This window comes from Chelmon rostratus, chromosome 16, assembly GCF_017976325.1.
Source record: "Chelmon rostratus isolate fCheRos1 chromosome 16, fCheRos1.pri, whole genome shotgun sequence".
Classification (NCBI taxonomy): Eukaryota; Metazoa; Chordata; class Actinopteri; order Chaetodontiformes; family Chaetodontidae; genus Chelmon; species Chelmon rostratus.
Genome location: NC_055673.1, coordinates 912501 through 924807, shown reverse-complemented (window position 1 = coordinate 924807; position 12307 = coordinate 912501). Strand labels below are relative to the sequence as shown.

General features: G+C 47.9%; 1 protein-coding gene across 1 annotated transcript in view; it reads right to left on the bottom strand.

Annotated features, from left to right (window-relative positions):
* LOC121619238 (semaphorin-6D-like) overlaps positions 1-12307 on the bottom strand; it is a 79032-nt gene that overhangs the window by 46060 nt on the left and 20665 nt on the right. The window contains exons 3-10 of the mRNA XM_041954797.1: positions 8956-9154; positions 8559-8673; positions 8103-8160; positions 6254-6310; positions 5982-6083; positions 1474-1564; positions 936-1058; positions 65-153 (exon numbers count right to left, since the gene is read on the bottom strand). Of these exons, the coding sequence (XP_041810731.1) occupies positions 65-153; positions 936-1058; positions 1474-1564; positions 5982-6083; positions 6254-6310; positions 8103-8160; positions 8559-8673; positions 8956-9082 (762 nt within the window). The 5' untranslated portion in view covers positions 9083-9154. The remainder of the gene's footprint in view (positions 1-64; positions 154-935; positions 1059-1473; positions 1565-5981; positions 6084-6253; positions 6311-8102; positions 8161-8558; positions 8674-8955; positions 9155-12307) is intronic.

Sequence of the window (12307 nt, the reverse complement as noted above, 5' to 3'; positions counted from 1 at the left end):
TGTGACCTCAGAGAGACGTTTCCTCCGTGGAGACATCGTGATGTCTTCACACAGACAGACGTACCTTTCCCAGGGCGGTGTACTCCACTGCGATCTCGCTGAGGAAGAAGTAGACGTAGTTACCGTAGTCGATGGCGTGCAGGAAGTGAGGCTCTGCGGAGACAGAGGGTGGAGGGAGGGGGGAGGGGGGAGGGGGGTTATTGATTTCTTCCATTTTCAAGGTAAAACTTTCCTCGTGTCTTCGTTCAGTCTGTGATTCTCAACACTTCCTGCACTTATCGGGTGATAAAACGCTGTAATTTCTCGCCGTCTGTACTTCACACTCGCTGACTCGCCGCTCAGCAGCCAGCAACAGGAAACGGCTGGGCGCCATCAAACAGCTCGCGGCTGGCGGGACATGCTGCGTTCACGGACCATCAGTGAGACGCTTCATTACCTCCAGTGACTGATAACAAATCGTTTCATTCTGTATATCCTGATGTGAAACAAAGCAAACTGAGCTGACGGCAGCACATCAAACCAGCAGTTTCAGATGAGTCGACAAATCAATGAATCAAAGTATAAACTCCATCATTTTTTATTTTAATTATTAGATTTTTGTCTGTCAATAATCGCTGAAAACATCATCAGAAACTTAAAACAAACTGCTGAAAGTTTGAGTCGTGGTGGTTTGACGTCGCCATGTTTCGGAGCAGATGTGTGTTTAAACTAAATTATAAAATTCTATTAAATTCTATTTATTTAAAAGTAAAAAGGTTTTACAGGAAGTCAAAAACACTCAGTCTACCACAATGAATCTGGTCATGTGACCAACATGAGGTCCTTCCTCTTCAGTCCAACAAGTCCTTCATGTCACATGACAACAACTAAACCGTCGCTATGACAACAGAGCAGCTCCACACCATGCTTGTAAATGCTCGCACACGGCAACTCACCTCTGAGCCACTTGGAGTCGTACTTGACGGTCCTGAGGACGGGCCGGCCGTCTCCCAGACTTCTGTAGATGACGGCGTCGCTGGCCAGGAAGTCCGTCATGGTGGCCGAGTAAAAGTCTCCCCCTGAGAAACAAGAACGTGTTGATGTTCCCGCTGAGCCTGAACGCCTCGCAGAGTTTAATTTGCTCTAAAAACCACATTATACCACTATAAATACAATCACTGGAGATTTGTACTGGTTTTCAGTCTTTGTGTTTATCTCTCTGAGTTCTGAACTTCCTGTTTGGGTTAAACTGACGGTTTGATTTAGTTTCCTAAATGTTTTTTTTCTGTTTCATTAACTAACATCACACAGAGAGTGAAGGTGATAACTAAGCTTACGACTGCACGCTGCGCTGTGAGTGACTGTGGATGATATGAATCAATCTTTCAGTCAGTAAATGTCAGAATATGTAATAAAATGAGAAAATATGATGAGACGTAGTGAACGTGTGCTAACACGCGAGTTTCACTGGAGTTAAAGTCACTTCTGACTCACCGGCAAACAGTCCGACGTTGGACTGACCGGACTCGAAGGGACAGCGAGCCTGACCGACCACCTCCTCCCCGACCTGCTCCAAGGAGGTCATCTGGAGGAGGAAGAGGAGAAACATTTTCTTCTGTTTGCAGCACGATGATCAAAGAATAAAGACACATGAAACGTTCCAGCGGATACTGAGCGTGACTGTGACAGAGGCTAATAATGCTGCTAATCAGCTGCATGTTACTGCACCACACCTGCAACACACCTGTCACACACCTGTCACAGTCTGACCTCTTCACAATAAAGTGTCACTTTTTGTTCTGTTGTTTGACCTTCATGTTGAACACACAAACACACAAACAACCGTCTCTGAGAAAAGACTGAAGGATGAACGAGTTTCCTTCACCTGCTACATATCCCATGAGCCTTCAGCAGCACGTCTGACTGTGCAGCGTTGATGAATTAACCATTTCATTGAGTGACAGTCGACATAAAATCAGCTCCTGTGATTGGCTGAACTGATTGCATCGGCGTAGCTGTAACTTGCAGCACCTGCATTACAAACCGCTGGACGCTGAACGGGTCAGAGGTCACACGCCGGCGCCGTCTCATCACCGCCTCCTGTGCAGCTACTCAGACTGATCTAAACATGACAGAAATGATTCTGGCCAAACTTGACTTTAGCATCCTGTGGTAGGTTTGATGTCACCATTAGTGCAGTATTTAACAGTCATACTCGTGAGGCTGCAGCAGGAAGAGCAGAACTTGTTTGTCCACGTCACAGCATCTCACTGATAATGTTATTGGCGTGTCGGCTACGCCGTAGGACGGTGACGATACTTCACTGTCGGCCTGGCAGCTGCGATGATAACACTGTGTTTAGAAGCTACGTTAGCTGAATTGCTAACGCAGGCTGTGGCGGCGTTTAGCCTCCTGAAAGCCTGATAAATACACCTGCCCCCCCCTCGGGGAGCTGGATCTGTTTATAGCTGCGAGCGCTGCACTCGCTGACCCCGTTCCCTCCGCCGGCCTCGCTCTCTCGTCTTCACTCCTTCTCAACCTCGCTCGCCCTCGCTCTGCTCGACTCTGGGACTCCTCCGTCACGACGTAGGACGGCGAGAGCGTGTCACTCTCTGACGTCACGCAGCAGAATTCAGCTGGACGAGGTGACGCCGGGTCATCTTCACCCAATCAAATGAAACATTTAATGGAAGCGTTTTTGTTCTTTATTTATCTCACCGTCACTTTCTGCTGCAGCGGTCGACCTTCGTCTCCATCATTATCTGCGTGTGTGTGGACAAAATTAAAAAAGCCTCAGCGGGGGCCGACCTGCTGCTGTCCAATGAAAAACACTCCAGGAAGCTTCCACAATCACAGCTCTGAACGCCGGCCCGAGAGGACGCGACGTCCCCCCACCTCGAGCTCCAGCACAGGAACAGGACGGCTGTCTGCCGCTTTATGAGAGCTCGTGTTTTCATGTTTACACAAATCTTTGCATCCATGAAACTCATCAAACAGGAAAATGACAGAAACCGGCGCCTTTCACAATAAAACAGGAATCCAGACAGGAGTCAAAGAAATCCGCTGACTGAGCCAAAGAAGAGGACCTCGCGCAACATCACTTTTCTCGTCCCGGACACGTCCTAATGCTCACGCTTGAGTTAAGTCAGAACAAACCGCTGTAGCTGGCAAGCTAACTGCTAACATGCTAGCACGATCATTCAAAAGCTTTCGGAGCTTCTCTGCACGTTCATCTCAGCGCTCTTAGCTTCTTAGCTCAGTTGCTAATGGTGCTTGCTTATTAAAGGCGGTGTTGGTACGACGTCCTGCCTCCTGACTGCGTGTAAACCAGACCTCAGATGAGTTTGCACAGATTAACTTCGTTGCTGCGGTGGTTTTAATTAAAAACTGCTTTCTGAAGTGACACCCGGACATAAAACCATGACAAAGAGCCCAGTGTCACGGTCCTGCTGGCAGACTGGAGGGTTTCAGGACTTAATAATCAACACAGTCACTTTGACTGAAGTTCAATGGAATGGCTAATCAGCGTGATTATCAGGCTGCAGGCTTCCAGCTGTGAACACGCTTTGGTTTGTGCGACCCGACACAGAACCACGAGCACGTTTGATCCTCGGCTTTAAATGAAGTGTTAAGTTCAGCTTCCTGCAGTGACTCTGATTCGACTGAAGACTTCACACTGTCTCTGTCAGAGCCAGCAGCGTGAGCATCAACCGACGGGGAAAAAGATAGAAATTAACATTCACGATGAAGGTGTGGAAATCATTAGAACGGCAGCTGATACAGACCAGAAACACCAACGTTCACGTCCCAGCTTATACTCAGTCTGACCGAAGTGGATTTAAAGGATAACTTTGTTTTTTTTACAACCTGGACCTTATTAGTAGCATTAAATACGACTATTTACTCACCCAGACAACTTTGGTGGCATTTGGAGTCGTTTTGAAGAAATTAGCCCCAGAGGAGCGGCGCGTATATCCGTATAATGCGAGTACTCGGGGCATCCATGCGCAGCCTCTATATAACACATAATCTGCAGAAACTCGTTCATATTCCAATATTTTGTTCTGATATGCTGGTGCTATTCCCCTCTGAGCCGGCGGTCGGCTAGTTTAGCTGTAGTTTGGCACAGCTATGGTTCGTTATTGCGTATTCGTAGCCGAACGCCGCAGAGTCAGCCGTGTTGTGGCTGGCTGCTCGCAGCGCCCGGCGTTCGGTAATGACATCATCCACGTCAGAGGTAGTTGCCTAGAGACGCCGGATGTTGATAACATGCCACCACGGGCTCAGAGGGGAATAGCACCAGCATATCATAACTAAATATTGGAATATGAACGAGTTTCTGCAGATTATGCGTTATATAGAGGCTACGCATGGATGCCCCGAGTACTCGCATTATACGGATATACGCGCCGCTCCTCTGGGGCTAATTTCTTCAAAACGACTCCAAATGCCACCAAAGTTGTCTGGGGGAGTAAATGGTCGTATTTAATGCTACAAATAAGGTCCAGGTTGTAAAAAACCAAAGTTATCCTTTAACTCCTAATTAAAATCATCCGGATCCACTTCCATCTGTCTCGTAGTCGAACACGTTGGCTGATCATCTGTAGAACGGCGTCGTCTCGACTCTTTGAAAAAGCTCTTCAATCACTTCCTGCTCTGTGAGAAAGTACAAGCCGATTTTATTTTGTGTCATCAGTCGCAAAATGAGAGCAGGCATCGTCGCGGCGTGGCTCGTTTTAGAGACTCCTAAAAAAGGGGGGAACGCTGTCGTCTTCAGGTAAACGTGTTGTTTTTCTGCTAAACGGGGTCAGCGCCTGTCAATCACACCCCCAGCGCTGCAGCAGCGTGAGAGAAGAGCACAACTCTGGATTGACACCTGAAATTGTGGCTTTTGTGAAGGTGTATTGTTTGGTCTCGATGAGGCGTCTCGAGCTGCCTGACACTTTCAATTAGAGGCGGGCGACGCCGAACGAGCGGGGGAACGCCGTCAGAATAACAGTCACCCCGTCTCTCTGCTCATTAACCCGACGTTGGTGACGGTGTGTTGAAACACGGCGGCTGAGAGGATAACGGGCAGGTTAGCGGCACGAACACACAGTGTGTAGACACACTTCATCATGGACACACAGACAGACACGTGTGTGCAGGGAAGGCTGCGTCTATACTGTCGCTGCTTCATTCGCCGTTTATCCAAAATAGCTATAACCCTCATTAAAACTAATTAGAGACTAAAACAGGAAGTGAAAGTCAATGCTGACGCTTTAAAATACGTCAGCATTGACTTTCAGCGTCACACAGGAGACCTCTGTCTGTTTGACCATCCAACCACGACTTTCTTGCTCTTTATACTACGTCGCCTGACTTCCTCCTGTCCTCCCTTCATAATAACCACTAGAGGTCGCCGCATAATAAACGTAAATATGAGTCGTAATAACCTGCGTGCTGAGTTTGATTAAAAGAAAATACACTGAAGCTGAAATATCAGCGTGTTGTTTTGTATCTGTCTCTTTTTAAGAATAAAAGCCTTCACTGTTTAATAAGGGGTGCTTTTATTTTGAAAGCATTGTCTTCTGCAGTGTGTTTGATGAACTTCAGCTCTGATCTTAAAATACACATCAAGTGAAAGAAGAATCAAATAAATCACACACAGCGGCGTGAAATATAACAGACGGATCAATGAAAGTCTGTTTGATTAAAGGATAATTAAACCCCGGTTAGATCCTGGTCCTGGTCTGCAGCAGAGTCCAGAGAGGCTGAAACACAGCTGCTGTGCAGTGGAGGAAGACACTGGTTTCAGGGCGTTTTCCTGAACAGGTGTGGTCAAGCTTGACATTAACGTCCTCTTCGAGCACTGCATGAAGCTACTTCCACCAGGAAGCAGGAAATCGATCTGGATCCAGTTGGAAAAGTTATTCATGGAGTAAAAACATGAAAAACTGAACTGGACCTCTTTAAGTTTCCCTTCTCTTGTTCTCATTACGACCCTCCAGGTGAGTGTTTACCTTGTAGTTCCGGCAGGTGGGGTTGAACGCGTTGGTGCCGCAGGCGAACAGCGTTTCGTCGTTTCGAGGCACCAACACTTTGACGTAGTTGTAGCACTCGTCCTGAAACACAAACAACAAAAGCCTCATTCATCACAAAGCGATGCTCGTTTATCTGGTCGCTGCGCAGACAGGCGCTGCAGACTCTCTGCGCTTTTTACAACATTCACAAACACATGCACCGAAGGGACGGCAGGTTTTCAGGAAAAAGGTGAAGAGGAGGAGGAACTCACGCTGTTCTTCCCTCTGACGGTGCACTTGCTGACGTCTTTGGATCGCCACGTCAGCTTCTGAAACACAGGAAGTGGAATTTCAAGGATGTGACCTGGCGTGCAACTCGTGCGTGAAAGGTGTAATTTTCTCTGAGTCGACACTGATGAGGTATAAGTGTGAGCAGGTGAGGAGGAGCATGAGTCAAATCTGACTGCAGACGCACTTCAGGTGAATCAGCAGGAGCCGTCTCAAGCCAATCGAAGGAGAGATTATAGCGGAACGTTTCTGGATCAGTGTTTGAATCTCAAATCAATCTACTGACTCATTAACAGATGGAGGTTTGCTTCGGTCACATGACGCCAGGTGGTCGGTTCTGGTTCTGTACTTGTGTCGTGTGATGACAGCCATCTCCATGACAACTGAGCAACCTCCATCCCTTCATGAGAGCGAGGTGGAAAGCTCGTCAGTGAGCCTCCAGTCAAAGAGGTTTCTCCTGACCTCCAGCTCACTCACCTGCAGTGATGTCACAGTTACCTGAGCGCTGCGTGGTTACTGCTAGCATGCTAGCCAGTTATAGCTCTCCATGCTAACTGGGTTGCTAACCATCAGTTTATACTCACACAGCTAATAAGCTACATTAGCTTCCTCCATTTTGGACTCACAAACTCTGCTTTTGTCACCCGTCCCACATGATGTGAACAGCGTGCATCACAGGAAAACGTCCATTCCGGATCTCCAGTGAAATAAAAACAAAGGTTGTTTCCTGTGGCTCTCTCGGGTTGAGGACGTCAAACCTGAGCAGAACGGCACGATTAAAGAGCATTTCTTTAAATAAAAGCATGCAGACAGCGAGAGGATGAGCGGCGGAGCGGACCGCGGTCCTGAGGTCGGATCGCTGATAACGACGATAACAGCTCACATCAAAGAGCCGCCACAGACCTTCCCACAATGCACCGGGAGGCCCATTACTGCCAGGAGCCAACCTGTAACCTTTTCCCTTTGATGAGGAGGAGGTGTGCACATCAAAGCCAGCGTGTCCTTTGTGCTGCCTCACACATTACGAGCTGCTGTAGTTTTGTTCCGCCGCTCTCGTATTTACGGCGTGCATTGTGCAGAGAGCACAGAGGATCCTTCGCTGCGTCGTCAGCTGTCAGGTTTGATGCCGTTCTCCACGCTTTGAGGATTCTTGTGTAAGATTAAATCGCAGCGGAGCTGCAGCACAGACGGGTCTGTCATGTTGACTCAAACTCTGCAGCGTTCTTAAATAAAAGCTCAAAGAAATTCTGATTGTGACAGAAAGGAGTCGGCGCTGTCGGCGTGCTCAGGTGTGGTCTGCTGCACAGAAGTGCAGAGCACGAAACAAACACTAGGTGGCAGCCCGACAAGGTGTGCAAATGTATGAAAAGATCATCTGGACCTGCGGCTCACTGTTTATCAGTCCGGACACTGACCCCCACCTGCTGAGCACCAACCAGCAGGCAGACTCAGGTAGAGACCAGCTGGGGAACATAATTTAGCATTTAGCAGCTAAAGAGGCCGATATCATTTCCCTCAGGAGCTGGAGGAGACCAAAAACAGAGCTCAAAGAGAGAGAATACTGGACTGACTCTGATGAATCATCATGTTGTTCTGTAGCTGCTGGACGTGGAAACTGTTTGTTAACACGCTCAACCGATCAACTTAAAAGGTGGCGGTCACATACGTAAGAGTCCACAGTCAGGCTAACTGACTCCGCTAAACGATTCACCCGAACAGCGAACATCCAATCAGAGCTCAGTGTTAGATTCAAGTGTTCAGACTCGAGCTGTAACGTTACCTGTCTGCCTACCTGGACGCAGAACAACAAACTCTTCATATGACTGTACTCACCAGCTGAGGTACGAACTCCTCTGAAGCCATCGTCAGGTTCACTGCAAACACGTGATCCCTGCAGAGCCGAAGCACAGCGTCAGAGATCCACAAGCACACAGAACGGATCTGAACGGATCTGAACAGATCTGCTCTGTATCCACGAGTCTGAGCTCTAAACTGAGGAGAAGTCCTGATCACGGACTCAACAGGTACGATTTTCATCGATATTTCCTTCAATTTGGATGATTATTGATTAATAGACTCTAAATAGATGAACAGAAGATTTCTTTCTGCTCTCAAAGGTCGGAAAGTTTCCATAAATCATCATCAAAGAACGTTTTTTCCACTCAAACTGACCTCTGGATCAAATATTGATCCAGGTGATATGACGCTGACACACTCTGTGTGTGTGTGTGTGTGTGTGTGTGTGTGTGTGTGTGTGTGTGTGTGTGTGTGTGTGTGTGTCTCGCTGACCTGGCGGCGATGTACAGCATGTGGTTGATGCGTAGCAGCCTCTGGAAGTCCAGGCCCAGACGCAGCGTGTCGTTGTCCTGAAGCAAACCTTGAAAACCTGGAAACTGATACGACTCTGCAAAGACACGATGTGTTCGAGAGTAAATGAATAAAGACACGCTGTAACGTCACAGCGACATGTGGCACTGCAGTTCCCATCATGCTTTGCTTGTCATGGAGCTTTAACTTTACTGTTTACATGTTGGTGAATTTGAAGCATCTCCAAAACATAAAGAGAACAAGTGTGAATGAATGAATTCTGGAAGTAAACCAATGAGAGCTCAGTGAGTGCTGCATTGGTCCAATCAGATGAAGGAAGGGTGCGACTCCGTCAACCAATCAGAGATGGTCTACTCACGCGCTGAGGTGACCACATTGATTGGCTCCAGGTCTTTGGGGAAGGGCGTGGTCGAGGCAGACTCGGACAGGAAACAGGAAGTGATGATGAGCAGCAGCAGCGGTGGCCGCCATGGTGACAGAGCCATTTTTTTTTTAGGAGAAAAAGGGGTCGGGGGAGGCGGGGCACGGTGATGTCAGCAGGTCATGGTGGGTGTCGGCTAAGAGGAGAGAGCAAGAGAGAGAGAGAGAGAGAGAGAGAGAGAGAGAGAGAGAGAGAGAGAGAGAGAGAGACGGGTTAGAGGCAGAAAAAAGGAAACAATGAAAAGTGCTGAAATGTGTGTGTGTGTGTGTGTGTGTGTGTGTGTGTCATCCTCTGTATGTAGCCATAAATTAAGAGGGATTAGCATCTAGCCTAGCTGTTAGCCTGTATTAACCTGCCGGGCCACAGAGCAGAACCTGCAATCAATTACACGGATTAGCATCATTAACTAGCGTTAGCACATTTGTGTTGATGTTGACAGCATACACGCACTCTCACTCACACACACACACACACACACACACACAATTTCCAGAGTGCAAAACAGTGTGCTCTGATTGGCTGTCAGGTGATGCCACTTTGACTTCGACCTGGTCCTCCAGCTGGAGCTGGACCTACAGGACTCCTTTAAAACCTTTATTCTTGGCTAAATATTAAAAATAGTTTTCTTGTTGATGCAACAGGAGAACAGAAAGAGACGGAGACGGAGACAGAGACAGGTGTGAGAAGACAAACCAGGTTCTGATCTCACTGCATGTATGTGTGAGTGTGCATGTATGGAAGAGTGCAGCTCCATCCTACCTGCTACCTGTGCAAACGCTGCATGTAAACACATGTTCAACAACAACACGATGCAGTTATCCTCTCTACACACTGAGTTCACGCCTGAACCAAATCACACAATCACGTCGAACAGGTGTGTGACACGAACTCCTCCTCCGAGTGTCCACGGGTCAGACGTCCAGGTGGAAATTACATTCAGGAAATGGGACAAAGAGTCTCGAACAGGAACTAAATAAAGGTACCTGTTCTCCAAGGTGAGCTGTGTGTGTGTGTGTGTGTGTGTGTGTGTGTGTGTGTGTGTGTGTGTATTTGTTCAGTAGAGCAGGCAGTTTGTCTCGGCCTTGTCTCACTGAATGAGAATTGACATCAGGGCTGCTGTGGCTCTGAGCAGCAAACTAATGATTTAAGGAATAACACACACACACACACACACGCACACGCGCACGCGCACGCACACACACACGCACACACACAGGAGAGGTTCAGAGAGGCTTTTCTTCATATTTTCATTATTTGGTGGTAAAAGGTGACAGAAATTCTCCACTGTTGTCTCTGCATGAACAGCACACCTGTCTGTCTGCCTGTCTGTCTGCCTGTCTGCCTGTCTGTCTGTCTGTCTGTCTGTCTGCCTGTCTCATGTCAGGCTAAGAGGAGGAACTGTAGTTGATATTCTGTCTGAATCCTGTTATTGATTATTGATCAGGTGACACCTTCAGCACACCTGTACACCTGCTGCTGGGTGACAAATTCATCTCAACCCAAAGGTCCACTCACTGAAGAGAAAGTCCAGCTCTTAGCACTCATGCACCTCCTGTTCAGGAGGAGGAGGAAGGAGGGCAGAGGAGGAAAATGATGATATTTTGAGATCAAGAGAGAGAAGGATGAAGGAGAGAGAAAAAGAACGCACCTCCTTCTTTTCTTTTTTAGTTCATTTCTAGACCACAGAAGAGGAGGAGGAGGAGGAGGAGGAGAAGAGCTCGTCACCTCTGGGACCACCTCCTTTTCATTTGTCACTGAGCGTGACAGAACGAGGCAGGAGAGGTGAGGAGACGACAGGGAGGAGGAGATGAGGAGTCACCTTCATGCTTCCTTCTTTTCTGCTTTGTCACTGTGCGACACAACAGGAGAGAAGAAGAGGAGGAGGAGGAAGAGGAGGAGGAGGAAATGAGAGCATGAAAAGAGGAGAGGGGAGAGGAGGAAAGGAGGTAACTTTTGTTGAAGACGGAGAGGTTAGGATGGAAACACAATTGATATTCTCTGCTGGTCTCTGACTCTAACACACACTCCATATCTGTCTGTCACTTTGTTTTTCCCTCAACTCCTAAAATCGTTATTCTGCACCAGTTTGCTTCAGAGGGGAGGAGGAGGAGGAGGAGGAGGAGGAGAGAGGAGGAATAAAGGCCTCAGAACAAAGAGCTTGTCGGATCGTCTCCCAGCATCTCAACTGAGGATGTAATGAAGAAACATCTTCTTCCCACAGACGGGTTTGTGAGCTGGCCGATAATCACGTCTCTGCATTCATGACGATCCTCCTTCTGTCAGATATCAGGAGGCCGCAAACTCCCCTTCCTGTTCAGCATCAAGCTCTGATCGAAGCTTCAAGGTGACCTTTTAAAAAACGTCTAAATTAACAAACCTTCAGCCGCTGCCTTCACATTAAAAGGCTTTTATTGTGAAATGCACGCAGGAAGTCTTACGTAGCACACATTAGCTCAAATTAGCGCGAGCATTTGCGGGGCGGACAATCAGTCACTCCCACTTTCAAGGTGATTGGCTGTGTAAAAGTAGGCAGGGTTTAAAATCACTCTGGGGATTGGCTTAGCCACACACAGGTGTTCAGTGAGGAGGCCCACGGTTCAGGTGACGCAACGTAACTGAGTACATTTACTCAAGAGCAAGTACTGTATACTGAGATACTTTTCTCAGTATTTCACGTTTCACTAAGATCTGAGTTCTTCTACCACTATCAAATATATGAGTAAGGGGTCCTTTCAGTCGCAGCGTGGGGCAGCACTCATCTAGCGCCACCTGCAGGTCAACATGTTTATGTGTCCAACACCTGCAGAACTGATTCCCATCAGCCTCAGCTGCACTTTGTGCTGGCTGCTAATTAGCTAATGCTAATGCATGGCAAACATTATAACTAATAAACATCAGCGTGTTGGCATTGTGAGCATGTTAGCATGCTGATACTAGCATTTAGCTTAAAGCGTAGCCTCACAGAGCTGCTAGCATGGCTGCAGACTCTTGGTCTGGTTTACACGTTTCTGTCTCAGACTGTCTCTGTTTGTTTAGATTCATATGAAACCCTGAAACGACGGGGCGTGTCGGTGGCTGGAGGACGGCCGCTGTGGACGAAGGACAGAGTTTCTTTGCCTCATTCGTCTCGTTTGTCACTGAAAGAAGCTGAAACCTGACTTTCCGGTTTAATTCCAGCGTGTAGATTTGTTTCTGTCGGTGGGTTCGGCCTCGCCTTGCTCGTCTCTCGGTCAGTCACCTCGGGCTGGATCCTGTTCATCCCCTCAAACGAATGTCGATATCTCCCAAT